General features: G+C 49.2%; 1 protein-coding gene across 1 annotated transcript in view; it reads right to left on the bottom strand.

Moving 5' to 3' along the window:
- Nucleotides 1-19,934, bottom strand: part of RBM20 (RNA binding motif protein 20) — a 189,899-nt gene that overhangs the window by 12,069 nt on the left and 157,896 nt on the right. Inside the window, 5 exon segments of the mRNA XM_046654235.1 lie at nt 2,162-2,296; nt 3,842-4,502; nt 5,634-5,738; nt 11,761-12,427; nt 14,281-14,360. Coding sequence (XP_046510191.1) covers nt 2,162-2,296; nt 3,842-4,502; nt 5,634-5,738; nt 11,761-12,427; nt 14,281-14,360 — 1,648 coding nt within the window.

Below are 19,934 nucleotides of genomic sequence, written 5' to 3'. Positions count from 1 at the left end.
AATGGTGCCTGCATGGTAAATAATAAAAATAAAAGCTTAACTATTAGAGCATTTTCATAATGCAAAAAAAATTGAAAATATCCTAAAAGCTCACCACTAGAGGAATGATCAGTAATTTATGGTACATCTTTTAAGATGGAATATTTGCAGTGGTTAAGAATACATTCTCTTTGTACTGACTTGAAGAGATCTCTAGGACCCACTATTAAGTTAAAAGAGCAAATTACAGAACATTATGTGTATAGTGATCCCGTTTTTGTGGGAGAAAAATTATCTGTGGGTATGAAAGTGGCTACTGCTAGAGTCGGGGAGAGACTGGAGGGCAGCAATACATATAACATTTACTTTATATGGTTCTTATTTTTTAAATGTGTTGTAATAACCTTTCACATTTTTTGCAATGAAAAACAATAATAAAAAGACGTGAATTATAAGGTAGCATAATTTATTCTTAATTAGTGCTTGTGTATATCATACAGATTCTAAGTTCTTGGATGACGAGAGACTTGTGCTACATTTCTTGATTCCCCCAGAGCGCCTTGCACAGTGCCATACTATCCAGTAAGTATTGCTGACTGAATGAATGCATAAAGAATGCATGAAGGAACTGTCTGGCACCTTTTTCCTGAAAGACAACCTTTGCAACTGTTTCCCAGGGTTAAAATACCCAGGGGCCTTAGTTCATTCTAAGGTCAGTAGTTCCTTTTTTTAGTTGTTGTCCTGTGGCATGTTGGACGCTATGCAGCAAATTTAGCCCTTAAAAAAAAAGGCGTTTGCTCTTCAAATCTGACTCTATGAAAATGGTACACTTGGAGGACACAAACAGTAAGAAATTTTTTAAAGGAGATGAAAAAGAGAAACTTGATGGAAAGCATGAGCCTCCATAATGACTGAGCAGACACGCGGTCACTAGTCATTACATAACGCACGCTTATCTTGCTTCCTTGTGACAGCTTCCCAAGAGACACCATCCAAGCTCTCTCTCTGAGCAGCTGCTACTACTCCTTTGTCTTATTGCTTTCCAACCTTTCGGAGTCAATGTAAAGACTCAGAGATGACATGGGCTGGAGTGGGGGTCACTGGGGTAGCAACGGTGTCAGAAGCTCCCAGGGAACTTTCTTAAACTATCTTCACTCCCTTCCCTGAGACTGTAGTTACCACTCCTCTTTGAAAACATGTCCTGGGCGATTCCACTTTTAACCCTCCTCCTCGCTATCCCCCCCACCCCCAACACTTCCACCATTGAAAAGCCACTGATTTGGAACAATTCCGTATTACAGGTGAAGAAACTCAGCCTCAGGAACCCCCAACCCATCATCCCCTATGAGGACTCTGCGTTTGCACATTGCCTGCCAGAGGCCCGAGCCATCCCCCTCTCAGTGTCCCCAGCCGGCTGGCCCCCTCAGCAGTGCCCTGATCTCCATTCTGCCTCTGGCTGGGTTGCCTTCCCTGGCCAGGTGAGTTCTGACAGTACCGCTCACTCCCAAGGCCTCCAGGAAAAATATTTTTACATCTTTCTCTCTTTTACTCCTTGTCTTACTAATAACGGACTTGAGGGGCCAGAAAAAGCAAAAAACATTCTGAGTATGACTTGTCTGAGGACACGCAGTCACCCAGTAAGTGGAATAGGAAGGACAGGGGTCTGGGTCTCTCTCTGTTCAGTGCTCCCTCTATCAGCTGTGTAGGGTCTGCCCCAGATGCAGCCTATTCAGCATCATTGCCTCAGAGTCTGGTCCTTCAAAGAGAAAAAAATGTAGCGTTGTTTTAGGAAGAACTGGGGCAAGGAAGGCAGGGAAGAGAGTAGAAGAAGGGAGTCAATTCTGTTGATTTTGTGGTGGCCACTGGGCCTCTGCTTCTTCCCTGCCTGAATAAGGGCTGCATGGTCCGGAATAACGCATTCCCTGATGCAAAAACAAGTTTCTCAGCTCTGGCTCCCGCGGCAGTGCCCTGAGAGGCCTGGCCCCATGAGGTCTCTGGTCTACTACGGGAGACTGAAATTGCAAGAGACTGTAAAACAGTAGCTCACAAAACCTAGGTTACCGCCTCAGACATTAGAAACAACAACAAAATGACAAAAAGCTCTCTCAAGCTCTTAGATGTTACTACAGAACTGTCATTTCCTGGAGCTGCATGCTCAGGAAGGACCGTGCATTTCACCTACCTAGAGGAATGCTAAGTTCACTGAATACATCCTCTGGTTCCCAAGATGGCAAAGAAAGGGGCTGTTTCAGCTCCACTTCGGTGTATTCCGGTGACCTCACGTCCAGAGTTTTCATTTCCATATACCTGGAGCTTTCTGCAGAACAGGAGCCAAGGCAAAGACCAATGAACCACAACACGCCTCCAAGAACCCCTGCAATTCTGTTCCTTGTGCTGCGTGATGGGGATCGCTCCCTTGGACTGCTTAATAATATGAGAGTAGGGCGAGGACTTCTAATTAGAACCAAAGTGCTATAGTTAAGAGCTTTTTCCACTGCCAAAGAATGTGACACACAAGAAAACTTGGCAGATCTTTGCAATGGTCCCGGGTGGGGGTGCTGGCTGCTGAGGCCTTCGCTTGGGATGATCCACCCGCATGCTCCCCAACTCAGTATCACTCCATCTCTGCAGGCAGAGGAATTACGGAAGGGCAAAAATTGTGGTGACGTTCACAGGAGCACTGAGGCTGGCAGGAACGGCAATGCCATTCTCACCCCAAGCTTGTCGAGCAGTGTTATTAAATAGGAACTCCAAACACTGGGTAAGCGAATAAGCCACTGACACCAGTGCATATTGGGACCTATCCCACAAAATAAAAGGGGTTCAACCAGAGCAAGGAGAACATCTTGCTCCTCCTTTATTCTTGCCTTCTTTAGACACAACCCAGGCCTCAGCGTTACTCTAGCAACAAAGGCAGCTCATGGCAGTTTCCATGGAGACGTAGATCCACACAGGTGAAAAACAGCTCAGGTCAGCTTGACATGGAAGCCAGGCCAAGCCTCCAGCTCACCTGCCAGCTTGTGCCAGCCACAGAGCACTGGACTGAAATGTTTATTTTTAAGTCTTTCCTCTATAGTTTCTGTCCCCGACTCTTGTCCCCCTTACTTCAACCTCTGGAATGCTCCAAGGTCTGTGTGAAATGAATCTCTCTAGTTATTTTCACTGGGAGAACAGTGACGGCTACTCACGCTCCCTGCCCCCAAAGCCCTTGATGGATCTTAGTTTCCACTTGGCAGAGAAGCTAGGGCTTAGCCTATTTTAAACTCTGTCTTTCATGATGTCATAGTGCTAGGCACAGCACTACATCACCTCCCATGGAGGCGGAGGTGAGCCCGCCTCCAAGTCTTGTTTCACCGTCAGACCCTGGAGAAAAGTGCGTCTGAGGGAGTAAGGGGAAGCCCCTTAGTGAGTCCCTCATTCTTCCCTCTGCCGGCTCCTTTCTCTGCCTCCCACACTCCTGCCCCCCTGGCTCAGGCCTCACAGAATAACGACCTGGGTGGTCCCCTGTTATGCAGGCACAAGGGGCTGCTTGCTGATCCTGAGGAACCGAAGCTCCTTCAGCTGATAACTGAAAACTTTTGCTAATTTTAGTTGTCAGAGTCCACTGGGTTCCCACAAATTCAGAGAAGACCATCTTATCTGAGTTTAAAATGTGTGGTCTCCTATCTGATTTTCTTTAGGCCATTTGCCTAAAAGCCCTAACAGTATAGCTAGGCTTTTAGCAGCTTGCTTTCTGCACCAGTTTTAACTCTGGTTGAAACCTTACTTATGCTCCTTCCAGCCTAAACATGCCCACACACTTCTCTAGGGTAGCAGTGGGCCCATCAACCCGACCGCACAGGGAGAAGAGGGAGGTAGTTACCCGGGGTCGACACTCCTCGGCAAGCTTGGCTTTGGAGGTTGGTGTCGGTGGGGGGACTGGCTTTCTCCTCCAAGGGGCTGCCTTCACAAGCCCCATCTTCAGGGGTCCCCCTGGCCTTGCAGTCATCGAGAAATGGGCTAGGCTGCCGGGCCCTCTCCTCTGCTGGCTTGGGGGAAGACATTTGCTGGAGCGTAGGGGCCAGATGAGCATCTGAGCCCTCTGCTCCCTTTGCCTGCTCCTCGTAGCAACCTGAACCCTCCAGTGAGAGGCCTGTCTCACATTCAGCTGGCTTCCACTCAGCATCCAGATTTAGGCCAGGCATTTCCACGTCCATGTCACTGGGACCGCTCGTGGAAGCAGAAGGCAGTTCTTTGGGCGACTTGAGGCTGATTTCTGCAGCCCCATTACCTATGGTCTTGCCTCCCTCCTTGGTGAAATCTTTGGGTAAGTCCAGGTGTAAGGCGGTCGTCACACAGGGGCACATTTCGGGGCAGATTTTGTCCTTCTGGTCAATGGGTTCGATTTCTTCCAGCTCTGGGATGTCCGGTTCCATGATAAAATCTTCTTCCTCCCCCACCTCGTCCACTGTAACCAGCTCCTCCATGTTCGTGGGGTACCAGCTCTCCACCTCGGCCTCACTTCCACTCTCCCAATCTTGCTCCTGAACAAAAATGCAGAATGGAGGTCAGAGGGTGGCTGAGGAGTGGGTCTTTGTATTCAACCAGAGGGCATAAACCTTGACCACGGGACCCGCAAACCAGAAAGATCCTGAGCATTCTTACTTCTACCTGGGAACATTTACTGGGTAATTAGAGGCTGTAAACCACTCAAGTCCCACATCACTGATTCATCCCTAGGATGAGGCTCAAAACAGCCCAGGATTTGGAATAAACCCTTAATGCTTAATCCACCATGTTTAAAGTGGCAGAAAGAATTTCAACACCTGGTACATTAGAGGTGCTTAATACGTAGTTTTTGAATGAATGAATGATTAAGTTAGAAACTCTAAATAAATCAACTTGCTGGAGCCATTTCTTTGCACGTGGGGCATCGCTAAACGTAACTGTGGCCAAGCCCCTACAAAATTTCCCCAAGCACCCTCTCCCAGCAAGGGGGCAACTTCCCTAGCCAAGGCTCGTACTTGGGCCCTGCTGAACTTTCCCCTGGTGCCCCCAGCAGCCCACGGACCCAGCAGCCAGATTTAGGAGAGCGGCTTCCCTGCCAACGATACTCATCTCTCCACCTCCCCTGACCAGAAAGGCACAAAGCTGGCTGCGTTCCAAGGACCTTTCTTTTTGCTGTGGAAGCCCCAGCACTGTAACTGGGTTTTTCATTTTAATTAAGTAAAATAATCTTTACAAGCATAATAGATGTCTTGTTAATCCCAGAGTCTGGGCCTGCTGAGGTCAGGGCCCTGGTTTGAGTACCCAAAACCCCCCCTCATGGGAGCCCCTCCCAGGGGACCTGCCTATTTTGGGAGCCTGGCTCTGGAGCCCGAGTCTTTTTCGGGCACATGTTTTCTCTTATGAGCACAGCCAAGTTGCTGGAGAGTGCGGCAGAGCTCAGGCACGTAGTAAAGAGCTCCTCAATCAAGACTGTGCAACAACCCCAGGCAAAGCCATTCCTCCAAGAAGCGCTGGGAGGACGGCTTCATTCACTGAACCGCTGGTGGGGTCTCTGGCACATCCCACACAGCAAGGCTTCACTGGGCAGGACAGGGACTCTGTAACTCAGTCCCCGATGCCTGTCGTGCAGATGTGGCTATACTGCCGGCATTTAGGACAAACTTTACCTTCTTTGTCCTTGTGTTTTCAGGATCAAAGGACTCTGCTTCTTTCTCCTGCCTGCCCACTGATGGGGACCTTTCTTCCATGCCCTCCTGTTCCTCTTTTCCAGTCTTGCAATTGCAAAAGGAAGAACAGAACAAACCAAATCAACCGTGAGCGGGCGGCAGAGAAATGAGGGAGTGCTATGAGAAAAAGAATGGCAATGGGCACAGCTAACAGTTGTCAGTTGTGCTGCACACACAACATTTCCTTTATCCTCACAAAACCCCTCAGAAGCAGGTGCTATTATCACTTTCATTATACAGATGAGGAAACTAAGGCTCAGAGAGGTTAAGTAACTTTGCTCAAGGTCACACAGACAAATAGAGGCATAGAAATGTCTTAATGACTGGCCTGATATCTTTAGGGGGGCTGAAATCCCTAGCAAACTGGGGAGTTTTTGCATCTGTGAAACCCGCAGACAGTGAAGGTAAGTGAAAATCCCAAGAGTGAACTCACATTGGGATTAACAACCATCATGGTGACATGTCCCCAACAGATCCGTCACAGCCATAAAAAATCACATCCAGGTCCCTTATGGGTAGGAAGAGAGTTGTCACCCAACAGGGGCCTCTCTCACCTCCCTTTTGCCCTATCTCTGCCCTGGAGCTATGGCCCAAATTAGCAATCCCTTCCCTTCTTCCTGCTACTACTCCCTCCCTCCGATCAAGTCCCTCAACATACTGCGCATGTCTGGGAAATCGAACGGAAAGCAGGTGTTTGGTTTGAGAATTCGGGCCACTGAACAGCCTTAAAACAGGGGTCAGCAAACTTTACTCTTCCAGCCAAAGCGGACCCAGGGCCTCTCTATGTACAGTCTGTGAACTAACAATGCTTTCCCCATTTGTAAATAGTTGCCATTTAAATGATTACATAAGTACCTTCATAATATCCTCAATTTTGACTCTTGGCCCACGTAGCCTAAAATATTTACTTTCTGGCGTTTTGTAGAAACAGTTTGCCAACCCCCTATTTTAGAAGTTTTTGGAGGATATTCTCCCATGACTTAAACTTTGGCCCCCAAACCAATGACTATTCCTAGGCTTCCTCAGGGGCAAGTGGCATTTTTGTCAACATTTTTGGCTGAGGTTGGTGCAACATAAGCAACTCTAGTTGTGATTTCTTACAACCAGACACACCCCTCTGGAGCTGACAAAGAGCCAGCTGGGGCAGGAGCACAGGGCTGACTGGTCGAGCCAGTTATTACCGGACAGGGAAAGACAGTTCCAGTCCTCAAGTCCTTGCTGTCTCCAGGGTTTGGAGCGGAAGATTCCACGGAAAGGGGTGCGCTAGTCTTCTGAGCTAACCTAAGAGCAAAGCAGCTCTCAATGCTTTTTCAGCCATCAGAACCCATAGCTTCTAATAACAGGGGACCACTTTTCTTTATTTTTATCTCCCTGAATAAATTATCCATGGCCCTCCCTTCCCAAAATAAATAATCTTTCCCCTTCTCAAGCAGTTCCTCCAGCCACACTCCTAGGTCAACACAGTAAAAGGACCCCATCCAGTTCAAGCTGGGAGAGGCAGGGACAGCGTGGCCTGGCTGGAGCCCCCGCCAGACAGACCCCTGCCCTTCCTCCCTGCAGGCACAGGAACCAGAGCAGCACCTGGCCATGCATCCCTTGCCCTGGGAACACTTCCAGATCAGAGCGGCAGCTTAAGGGGAACAGACAATGCAACCAAAGCACCTGGCTGCCCACACCAGCTCACGCACCAAGATATTAGAGGTCCCAACTGTTGCAAGCAGAGCTCTACTACCACAGGTCCAGGGCTACTGCTAAGCCACACCCCAGTTGGTCTCCCACTTCCACCCTGTCACCTCATCCCAAGTCTATTCTCCCCAAGGCAATCAAGAATGATCACTCCAAAATGCAAAACTATGATGGCCTCATTGAACCTTCCTGCTTAAACGTTCTCTTCCCGTTGCACTTAGGATAAAGATAAAACTCCTTAATCTGCCTACAAGGCCCTGCGTGATGTGGCCCCTGTTGAAAAATCAGCCTCACCTCCCACCATTCTAACCCTGGCCTTCTCTGCTCCAGCAACACTGGCCTCTAGCCACAGGGCCCTTGCACATGCTGGTCCCTCTGTCTGCTCTCCTTCCTTTTCACTCAGTAAATACCCACCATTCCTTTAAATCTCAACAGTCACATCCTAACCCAGGGAAGTCTCTGATTTGTTACAGGCACTAACAGCACTGTATACCTCCATCTCCTTCTTAGCACCTTAACACTCACACTTTTCTACTCATTTGAGGAATTATTTGATTAGTGTATCTTCCCACTAGACCATGAGCTCCATGAGATCGGGAGTCATTTCAGCTTTCACTCACAACTGCAGCCCCAGTGCTAGGTGCTCCATGGACGCTGGGCAATAAAAGAATGGAGACCGGTAGGAGGGGGTGGAGGGAAGAACAAGTTCGCACCTGCCTCCCGGCATGCTCGAGTCTGTCTCTGGGCTCTGAATCTAGCACAAGTGTTTTTGTCATTTCTCCCTCCTATGGATTGTTTATACTGGGGGCTGCATTCTGGGGACCCCTGGGCTGCATCTGGCCCACAGACATGTTTTAGTCTATACAGCTTCTAAAACATGGGAAATTTCACACAGATATCCAGACTTTGGTCTTGCTCTTAGAAATGGGAGCTCTATCGGCACAGGGCACGCATGTGGCATGGCAGCCATAGAATGGAGCTGAGCAGTGGCTGGCTGCCCCCCACGTATGGGCACCTGCTCCTTGGTCTGCCATGGTCCCATCTCTCCACCTTGGCGTCACTCATGCTCTCTGGTCTGTGTCACCTGCCTGGCTTCCCTCCTCTAGGCATTGATCCCCCTTCCAGTTAGGTGAAGGAGTGCTGCTTCCCGTGTCCTCCCTCTTCGATGACGATTTCTTGCCTTCTTCCTATGGCCTTGTGATCAGGGATGGGTCTCCTGCATGGACCTGGCTGCCCACAGCACTCAGCAGCATACATGCTGGCTTCTCCTGCACGGCACTTTCTCCAGAGATCCACAGGGTTTCTAACCAGCACAAGCTCATTTAATTCCTACAATGGCCTGTGACCACACCCATTTTACAAACAAGAACATTGAGGCAGAGAAGAACACAGTGTGACCTCGTTCTCAGAAGCCAGACCTTTGCCTCCAGAGTCTGGGTTCAGTCATTCATTCCTTCAGCAGATACTCACTGAACGCCCTCTGTGCCAAGCCCTAATGTAGGGACTGGGGACACAGCAGTGGGCACAGCTGACAAAAATTCCTGCCCTTGGAGAGGTTACATTTGGGGGGTGAGGGGAGGGGGATAGACACTAAATAAAATAAATAAAGATGTCAGGGGAGAGGCTAGAAGGAGATGGGTGTGACAGAGAAAAGGAAGCAGGAAGCAAGAGAAGCAGGTCCAGATGTTGTGAATTTATGTAGTGACCAGAAACAAACTTGTAGAGAATGTGACAAGTTAAGACAAAGGAGGTGAGGAGGGAGCCATGTGGACTTCTGGGGTCGGGTGGGGGGTCCTAGGCAGGAGAGCACATGTAAAGGCCCTGTGGTGGGAGGGGCCTGGTATATTAGAAGAAAGCCTACTGCCTGCATCCCTGAGTTCAGTCACTGCCTGTTATCTGACTCTTAGGGCAGCCATGTGTGGACCTGTGTTGTTCTCAAGATTGTGACACAGAATTTGCGATCAATGAGGAAAACTTTTTTTTCTGCTGATATTCCACCAAATGCGGGCTGCCTGCCTCCAAACCCACAGATACAATCTGTTGGGGCCTCTAGCAAGTCCCTTCTGACCCCACTCTAGAGCTATTAGAGGCAGAACCAACTGGAGGGACAGAATTGTGGGAAACCATGGGGCTTTCTGGAAATCCTTTTTGCATCGCAGCTCTTGGGATGGTCCATCATGTACATGATCTTAAATGAGTGATGTTGTGCAAACCAATGAAGGCAGGGTGCATGAAACAGTGGGAGAAGTGAGGTTACCAGAGAAGAGTCTCAGAGCGTGGGTTGGAGGGCAAAGGGGCAGCTCCACCCCTTTGCCAAGGAGACAAAGGGTCCTAGACCGGCAGTAAGTGTGTGAGGTCCAGGCCTGAGCCCCTGCCAACTCTTGTTCTTGGCCCCTCTGAGCCACTGGCCCATCACCAGCCCCTAGGACACCTCCAAGCGTATACTTCTCCTTAAAAACATCCACTGGTTCACAGGTCCTCGGGATCCAGTTCAAGTCCTAAGCAAGGCACACCAGGTCCTTCATGAGCCCACCCCACCCTCTTCCTTAATCTCTTCTCCCAAGCTTGCCCATTCTATGCCAGTCAGGAAAAACCATCCCAGACTTTGAGATGGGTAAAAAAGATTACTGGGTGTCCTTTCGATGGAATGTTGGACAGTTGCCCAGCACCCTCCCAGGCTATCTGATTCTGTAGGAGTCTGCACTTTATCTTGAATTGAGCTATTTTGCAACTCTGTAAATTGCAGAAAACTAATAGTAGTGCAAACAATTCTTGTACACAGAGATGCAAAGGAACTTTATCTGGTGGAGATGCAACTGATTCCCAGTTCCCTGTGGAACAGGCCAGTTTCACATCTATTAGTAAATTCATTTCAGCATTCCTGATTGTCTCTCTATGTTACCCGCTCTTTAGAGTCCCCTTTGAACTGTCTTTTATATCTTACTGGTTATCTCATTAATTAATGAGTTAAATAACATCTTTGACATGTGTGCATTTTATGTTTGCACAAGAGCATAATTTTACTTTTCAAAAACATCATCCTTTAATATGCCCTAAAGATGCAGCCACATGGAGACTCCCCAAGGTTCTTCAAAACAGTCTGTCTTTCTCACTTTTGCCCTCGCCGCTTCCCAAACTGCCTTCTTCCCCACTCTCAATGCCCAGACCAAATGTCACCTCCTTGAGGAAGCTTTCCTCCTCTCGCAGGGCAGAGTTCACTGCCTCCAGAGTAGCTCATCCACTGCTTGACTCCCGCACGGTCCCCACTGTGTGTGAATCGTGTTTGTCGGTCTGCTTCCACCATTAGACCTTGGTCTCGGCCATCACATGGACTAGGTCCTATGCCTTGGGACCCCCTGTGCCCCTGAGCTTTGGCCCTCCACCAATGCAAGTAGGAGTGAATGCAGAAATACTGCCCAAAAGTGTGACATGTCAGTCTTCATGGAGTTGAGAAGTGAGCTCCTCATTTGCACTTAGCCATTGTCACCAACTTCTGGGTTCAGACTAGAAGATATGCATGCAGGATTCTTAAAATTGGGTTCTTTATGCAGACCCTCCTCCCCCTGCCACCTCCACTATCTCACTCCTACTTAAATGTAGGGGGTTCTGGCAAGAAGGAAGTGTAAGCCGAGATAGAATATAGACCTGGTGCCCAGAGTCCTCCTGGTGACCCACTGTGTGAACTGAAGTCATGCAGCAGGTTATAGGCCCTTTCAGATGCTTGGATGAAAGGTACTAGCCAGTTGCCGAGCATTTTTATTACAGTGGAAGTGAAACACTATAGACAGTGTCTAGAGAAACACACCAAGCCCTGGGTACCCAGTATAGTCTAGTGGGTGTTGGCTGCTTCTCCTTTACCACCTCTCATGGAAGCCCCAGGATTGGTAGATGCTTTTGGCAGGAGAGAGGATAGAGTGGACCAAAGATCTAATCTCTGTTGGTAGAGGGTGTGGGTGAAACACCTCAGGGCCACTCCACCCTGGACAAACAGGACCACAGAGGGCTTTGCATCACACCCCTCCCTAACTGCTAGTAAAAGCAGCAGGGTGCCGTAGGATTTGGAGCCAGATGACCAGGTATAATTCCGGGTCTGCTATTTCCTGACTGTGTGTCCTGGGGCAACTAACTTAGGTTCTCTGTGCCTCAGTTTCCTCCTCTACAGTAATAATGCTATTATTACTATGACTACCTCTTAGGGTTGCTGTGAGGATTAAATGATTAGATGACTTGATTGAGATAAAGTGTTTAGCACAGGGCCTGGCACAGAGTACACATTCAGTAAGTGTTTCACTCATTCAGTAAATGTTCATCAGCATTATATTAGCATTATTCTCCCTTGAGACCTGCCTCGCCTCACCTGGGGAACAAATGGCATCATTACCTCATTCTCTGCCATTCGGCTTTCTTTTCTATCATCGGCTCCTTCTTGGTCTCTATCAGGTCTCCTGGTTCTGTTTTTCTCACTCTGCTTAGACTTGGTGCTGTCAGGGGCCCGAATCTTTGGCTCCAGCCCGTCCTCCTTGCCAGAGTCGTCTGGGTGGGGATGTCTGCTCTCCCGCAGCCTGGCCTCGTCTTTCCTCCTGGACCTCCCGGAGGTGTCCTGCTGCTGCTTTAGATACTTGTCCGATTTGCCTTTGGGCTCTTTTCGGTAGTAGCCGTCTTCTCGGCTTTTGTACCCGGATGCCGAGTGGAGCGGGTTGGGGGACCCAGTCCTCGGGTGCTTTTCTCGGTGGCCCCTCCCTCCTTCGAGTCGCTCGTCTAACTCGGCTTTGTCTAGTGGGCGGGGGTAGTGTTTGCGGTCAGGTGCCCAAGTGTCCGTCCTGTCCCTCTTGTCCTCCCCGTTCTCCCTCCAGGGGGCCGGGTCTCGCTCTTCCTCCCTCCTGGCGTAGGGAGAGTGCTCCCACGAGTCCCGGCCGCTGCCCCAGTCGGCCCGGGAGGGGCCGGGAGGGCTGTGGGAAGAGCTGCAGGAGGTGAAGCTGGGAGTATGGGACCTCGGCGACAGTGACCTGCTCACGGGACTGCGAGACCGCGGCCTTTCTGGGCCGTATCTGTGAGGAAGCAAAGAAGCAGTTTTTAGAATCTGCCCGCCCCACCCCTGCCCCCCACTCCCCGACCCTGGCCCAATACCCAGCTATACCCAGTCTCTCGCACAGACCTACTGTGCACATAACCCCATCCAGCCCTATACTCTTCACCACAACTGTACGGACGGCACAGAGTGCTGTAGAGAAAGATTTTCCTCCCTCCCGGCTTGCAGGAGGAGGGATCTTCCCTAAGCACAGTCCTGGCTGCTCTCTGCCCCTTTACTCATTCTGCTCCTGGGAATTGGGATGAATAATTGGACTGGTTTGGCTCAGCCCCATCTTTCTTCCTCTTGGAAGTCAGCTACGCTCAGGGAACAGGCAGCTTGCCTTTTGGGGGCATACTGGGTGTGGGGTGTGAAAGAGGTTGCCCTGCCCTGGCAAGGCTGCCTAACCCTGGGGTTCAATTAGCCCGCCTCTTGGCCACAAGACTGAAGCCGCTTCTCCACTTGGCCTCCATGGAATAAAGGTGACCTCTTGGCCTCCATTTTTCTTGTTTATTTCTCATCTCAATTTGTTGGAATCCTGGGCATGGTAGAGGGGTGCTAATTACTGGGGGATGGCTGGGGGCAGGCTCAGAGATTCCAAAAACAAAGAACTAGGAAAGCATTTTAGAGCTGGAGGGATCTTAGAGCTCTGACCTGCCCATGTTTCAGATGAAGAAACTGAAAACAGAAAAGGACCCTGATTTGTCCAAGGTTCAAAGCAAGACCTCCTAGTGCCCCCAACCCCGCACCCCCTCATGTGCACGCTCTGCCACTGAACTGCGGCCGCCACAGTGTGGCTTTATACGTGTCTTTAAAAAAATGCTAATAACCACATTTCTTAAAAAACAAACAAACACAAAAATCCCAAACCTGAGCAGCTACATACAAAGATACACACACACACACACACACACACCCCCACACACACACACACATACACACCTACACTCTGAAGGCTATTTGGTTATTAAGCAGATCAACTGAATCATACTCAATATTCTAAAAAGATGGGCAATTTTCATTTGCTTCCCAAATACAGGAAAACCATACAGCCCTCACAGACGAGGGGACACCCAGATATGGCTCCCTAAGACCAGGCTGCCTTGACCATTGCTGGGGAAACAGCTTGGGCTCAGCCGTGGACAGTGAGGTTAGAGCACCAACTGTGGCAGCTCTAGGTAAGAACCACAGAATGTGCTGGCCAAGTGCCCACTCCTGCTCTTTTCTACCTTGGCTTTCTCCACAGGGACTGTCTTTGAAGGGTAGTGACAGTGGTAAACTTGAAGTCCCAGCTTGGCATGGTCACAATTTCAGTTGGAAGTAATGAGTTGGAAAACAATGCATTCAATGTTCAGAGTAAGTGGTCAAGTGATTGGGGTACTAGCCAAGTGACTGCTTTTTGGGGGGCCATCTGCATTCCTGTTCCTACAACTACATTCAGCTCATGAAAAATCAAGAGCTGGCTCTAAACAGAACACACACACACATACACACACACACACACACACTTTCAGGCTGTTTCAGCAGAGTGTAGACTTGCCTTAAAGGGCCACATATCAACAGACCCCCACCTATTCCCCCTTCCAACAAAGGAGGAACAGCTGAGAGGTAGCCTAGCATCTTGCATTTTCCTGAGGTTTCACCTGAGCAGCACTTCTGGACTGGACTGATGTGTTCTGTTGGGCACATGGCAAGGTAGAGCCCAGAAAGGCTGAAGGACACGGCAGGGGCAAGGGCAGGGCACGGTGTGACTCAAATACCGCTAAGAATGAAGAAAAGGAGAGAGTTCCAACTGCTCAGAATCTGTCCTGAGACCTAAGGCCAAGGCCTCACCTGTCTGCTTCCCGGAACATGTCCCTCTCCCTCTGGGAATGGATGTCCTGGATGATGGCAGCCACGGTTTTCCCAGGTTTCTAGGCAAAGTCAGAGAGGTCACCATCAGACCAAAGAGAGCCTTGCAAACACCAAAGGAAAGCAGCTAAGCTAGGACTTGAGTTCATTGCCCAGTCCACCAAAGGGGGAAGAGTGCCTTTTTAGGGGAAGAAAAAGTTTGACCGAGGGGGTGAGGAGTGTGTGCATAATGCTGAATGGTGGTGGGCTGAGTGGTCCAGGGGACATGGTGTCCATTGAGCTGGGGAAGGAAGGAGCCTGGTGCTCACCATCCACATGTGGGGAAAAAGCAGCCTTTGTTAATACCTGCCTCCCACCCCCTCTTGAATAAGGGAAAATATCTGAAATGTGAACAGAAGGAAGGGAAAGAGGGAGGGAGGAAGGAAGGCATTATAACTTGGAAAGAGAGTTGAAGATCACTGAATGCAGCCTCCACATTTTACACATGTAGAAACTGAGACCCAGAGAGGTCGAGGCACAGTTCTGCCCTGCACAAGTCCCATCACCAGCCACACTGTATTCTGTGTAGATGGTGACTCCTGGAGTTGTGCTGGGGTAAGGAACACATTCTAGGTCATAGAGACCACTAGAGAATCAGGACTTGACAACAGGCATTTTAACTCCAGGATCCTTTCCATGCCCCATGCTCCCTTCAACACCTTAACTCCAGCATGTTCCTCCTCAGGAATCATTTGTGCTCAGCGTAAATCTATGAGGTGGGTGGCATAGACTGTGAGCCACATTTCACAGCTGAGAATGCCAGGGACCCTTTCCAGAAGTCACTATATAGTGGCTGTACCAGGACAAGACCATCTCCAGCCCCAAAATCCCAACCAAAGCCCTTTCCTAAACCCAGAATGGACAAACAATAATGAAACAATATATAATCAATGATTAAAAAAAGAAATTCATGAGCACAAAAGAAATAGGGGAAGCATCTTCAAAAAGACTACACAGAATTCATCCATGCAGTTAAAATGTATGGAACAGTGTGGATTTTATGGTATGTGAATTAAATTTCAATAAAGCCAACATTAAAAAAAAAAAAAATAAAAGGGGGAGCCACTTCAGCAGCCTGGGTTCAGTTCCCAGGCACGGACCTACACCACTCATCAGTAGCCATGCTGTGGCAGTGACTCACATACAAAGCAGAGGAAGATTGGCACAGATGTTAGCTCAGGGTGAATCTTCCTCAGCAAAAAGAAAAAAGAACTCGAAATCCTCAGTCTGTAATGTCAGATTTGGACAAAGAATTTTATTAAGAAATCTAATCAACTGCTCGTTTTATCCTCAATTTTTTTCTGTGTAGTTTACAAAGAATAAGGAAATCTTACAGCTATAGGAATGTTAGGTGTCAACACATATCTCATTTTACAGATGGGAAAACCAGGGCCAGAACTAGGAAGTGAGCCACGTGATCTGCTGGGCCTAGAATGCTATGGGTCCTCTCAGTACATGGCTGCTTATCAGTGTTACGGTTGAGATTGAGAGTTGGGCTGGGAGAGAATGAAGGAGGAGCTGTCTGTGGTTTCAGGGCAAGAAATCAGGGCTAGGATTTAGGAAAGGGACATAAAATGTTCACACCAGGGTGGGGTCCCTTGTCAGCTCTAAATGCAAAAGGAAAGAACATCAACGAGAAGGCAGTGATCCCTTCCCCTGTGTTGATGAAGTAGGAGGTCAACAAGTCAGTTGTTCAAATTGAACAACTGTTCAATTTGTTCAACACGTCAGTTGAACAAATCCCTGTTCAAGAAAAGGCCCAACCTTAGCACTGGTCAGGATATCCACCCAAAAAGGGCCCCGCAGTTCTTCTGATCATAGCTGTGAAGGTTGACCTTCTATAGGAGTATGAAAGCGCCGCCTACAAGTACCCACATCACCCAGGCCCTTCACTGTCACCTAGCACCTCAACTGCTTAAACTGGACCATAAGCAGAGACCCAACGCCAAGCCAGGAAAGAAGCTGGGGCTGCCCAGGATGCCTCCTTCCACCCCACCCGAGGCCGCCTGTCCTTCTGCCAGGGTTATTTGTCACTACCTGGGGGTAGAATGAGAAGGTTCATCTGAAGGTGACCCCACTGAGTGGGTCTTCGTCCTGCATGCCCACCTTGGGCCACAAAGAGGAAGTTGCCTACTGTACCATCATGGGAAAGGCCAGGCTGGGACAGCTGCTCCCAGAAGACTTGCTGTGGGACTGCCTCCACCCAGGCCAACACAGGGGCAAACCAAGCCCTGGAGAGCTGGCGGAGCCCTCAGGACCACGTGCAGGGACATGTGACAAGATCTGCCGTCACCGGGGAGGCCACATCCTGGTCCCAAATCCATGGCTCACACTGCCAAGCTGGAATAGGCAAAAGTTAAAGAATATGCCCCAAACTGGGTTAAATGTACCCCATGGCAACTTTTCAGAGCATACAAATTCCCTGAGGGGGTTGGATGGGGATTTTCTGTAGCAAAAAGAGTCCCCATGGTCCCAAATACTTTTCTTCCGCTCTTCTGGAACCTCAGATCCTCTTGATTGTTCTTTCCAGCCCAGACCCAGAAAAGCCTGGGGTGGGGAGAGGAGGATGGCCAGGTCAGGGGCAGCTGAGGTTTTGCAGATTTCCCGGAGGCAGCACGAGGCATGGGGGGTGGGAGGATGGTAAGACCTGCGGGGAGGGGCTAGTCAGGCCAATGTCAGAGGCAGAAGCATTCCAGCAGCTCATGGTCCCCTCCACACCTCCCTCATCACAGACAGCACCCCTTTATGCCCTTCCCCTCTGGGGTGCCCCCTGATGAGTAGAGCCAGACAATCAGGACCACAGGTGAAAACATCTCCTTGTGGCCCATGAAATGCCCCAGGGGTCAAAGAGATGCGCCTAGAGTTCTCTGGGGGCTGGAAGAGCCTCTTCTTGGCTTAAACATTTCCCTGCCCTTTATTTTCCCAACCACAGAACATCCTCCTGGGGCCACCTGCAGCCCAGTTGATGAGGATTTTAGGCTGGTTACTTTTAAAACTGCAGGTGAGAAGCAGGCTCAGAGGACTGGAATTTGCTTGCTCTTTGAGAGATATTTGCATTTGTGAAGGAAGGGGGACTGACCTTGTAGGGACCTGAAATTGGCCACCCCAGGATATGTCTCTTTGGCATCGGGATTGCTTGGGGCTGATTGCTTTTGATAAACTGGGACAGGGAGGGAGGCTCTGGGGAATGGAACTTGCCCTTGTTGGGACACATTTACATTTGTAAGGTAAATCTCTATCTGTAAAAGGTGCCTCCCTCTCTGTACCAGGAAGAAGAGAGATGACCTTGTCCCTAGAAACTCTTAATGGGGAAGGCAAGAATTTAAGTTGGCTGCTGTCTGGCAATCTCATGTAACTGATTTAGGGTGGTGGCTTCTGACCTTTACTTAATCTGATTTGATTCTTGTCTAAAAGGCATGGGATCACCCAATGACCAGACCCCACCTGCACTGATACCATTTTAACTCTTTTTCATGTTCTTTCCTTTGTCTTGTAAAGAGATGACTCACATAACCATGCCTTATAAAATTAGCCTTAACCCTCAACTTGGGGCAGCAGCAGCGGCTCCTCCTGCCCGTGGGCCCTGTCCCCACGCAGCAGCTCTGACTGCCCATGGGTCCTGTCCCCATGCTATTCCACACTATTCTCTAAATAAAAGAGGACTACAGCCAGATCTTGAGAGTCCAAGAAATCTTTCTTTCGACTCCTCAGCTCACCGACCCCGCACCACAGTGTCCTCTGAAGTTACTTCTATTCAGGTGCCACATCCCCAGGAAGGCAGGGCATTAGGTTGTTAATCTTCACATAGGCAGCACCAGCACAGAGTCCCTCACAGAACAGGTGCTCCATAATACCTGTTCCAAGATGAATGGCTGTGGCTGCAGAGAAGGATGACAATCTGCAAATACTACATGCTGGGGCCAGCGGTCACGGGCATTGTGATCCTCCTCTGAGGACCAGAGATCAGTTCCTCTATTTTAAGTGATAATTCCAAATTGTTGGCACTCTCTGGCCCAAACACCCTGCCAGCTGCCATCTGAGAAGGGGACAGAAGTGGCAAAGACTTTAAAATAACAGAATCAACTTCTCACAGCACTAAGAAAATCCTCTCAACCTTCCTCTTTGGGCCTGGCCTCAGCATCTCGTGGTTACAGGTGTACAGGAGGCAGGTGACATAAAGCTGTGATCACTGCAGAAAAGTGAGACAGCGGAGAACAAAGTAGGCCTAGCATGACACTGGGACACCTTTTCATTGTAGAACACTTCAAACATACCCAAGAGGAGAGAGAAGGGTAAAATGAAGCCCCATGAATCCACTCCCATTGTCAACAATTCTGACCAAACTTGTTTCATCTATACCCCCATCTCTTTCCCCACCCCACAGAATATTTTGAAGCAAATCCCAGACATAGTATCTTTTCAACCATTCTGTGATGACACCCATGCGGCTCAACAACTCCACAGGGGACAATCCACAGTGCTCATGGCTAACACATCTCCAATATAGCTCGCTGCTTCTGAGACAAGGGTGTGATTCCTAGCCCCAAGCAGTCCTAGGGAAGTGCCGGCATACTCAGAGGGAGGCGAGAATGTCAACCAGGAAGAGCAGCCCCACCTCAGCCTCCAGCTGGTTGGGTTGCCTGGAGTCAAGGCTTCCTGTCTGTGGGAGTCTGCTGTCTCCACTTATAAAAGTGAGATAATGAGGCCCATCTAGCAACAGCCTCGGGGCATGGCTGGCTACACTGATAAAAGCCATGGACTGCTGGGCCAACATAAAGGGAGCCACTAGAGGGTATCATGCCCTCTGACCTTTCCACAGTTGTTCTGCATGCCTCGAGGGTCCTGGGAAGATGCTGAAACCTTCCAAGTGAGCCCTGAACTCCTCAGAGCCAGATCCTGTCACAGCAGCCCCAATGGTTTTTGACTTCACTGTGCTTTTCAGACTCCACATCTCTTCTCAGCCAACTCCTTCCACTGGGAAGCCCCCTCTCTATTTAGCTAATTCGCCTCATCCTTCAAAGCACTGTGCCATAATCTCTCCCTTCTTTACACAACCAAGTCACACTGCCTTTTGCCACTGAACTTCTAGAAGCTCCCATTTAGATCTTGTATAATTTTTAAATGTTGTATAAATCTTGTATAATTTAAATCTTATTCAATTTAAATCTTGCATAATAAGAAGAGCTTGTCTCCCCAGTTAGATAGCAAACTCTCCCCAAGTGAGGACCATGTCTCATATTCATTGTAGCTCTCAGTACCTACATGGAGAAGACCCTTAATCATCATTTGCTGATTTAATCTTCCTGAGAGCATTGTGGACCACTGACAAGACTGATTCTCAGGGCCAGGGAATATCTCTTGGCCAGGAGGCTGGCAAGACCAGTGGCTCTGAAACCAGGCCCTCTGCCCCATGTAGGGAGGAAGACTTTTCCTCTACTGAAATGGGGGTTCGTCTGGCTGGAGAACGAATTAAATTCACATGAGACAGAATAGCAAGAGAAAATTAAACAAAGCTTTATGAGGAACCATGGCCCGGGGCCTTTCTTCCCGAAGGAAGAAAGGGCCCCGAAGAAGTGGGGTGCACAGAGTGGTTATAT

This window comes from Equus quagga, chromosome 2 (genome assembly GCF_021613505.1).
Source record: "Equus quagga isolate Etosha38 chromosome 2, UCLA_HA_Equagga_1.0, whole genome shotgun sequence".
NCBI lineage: Eukaryota > Metazoa > Chordata > Mammalia > Perissodactyla > Equidae > Equus > Equus quagga.
The sequence above is the reverse complement of the archived record's forward strand: the minus strand, read 5'-3'. Positions and strand labels throughout refer to the sequence as shown.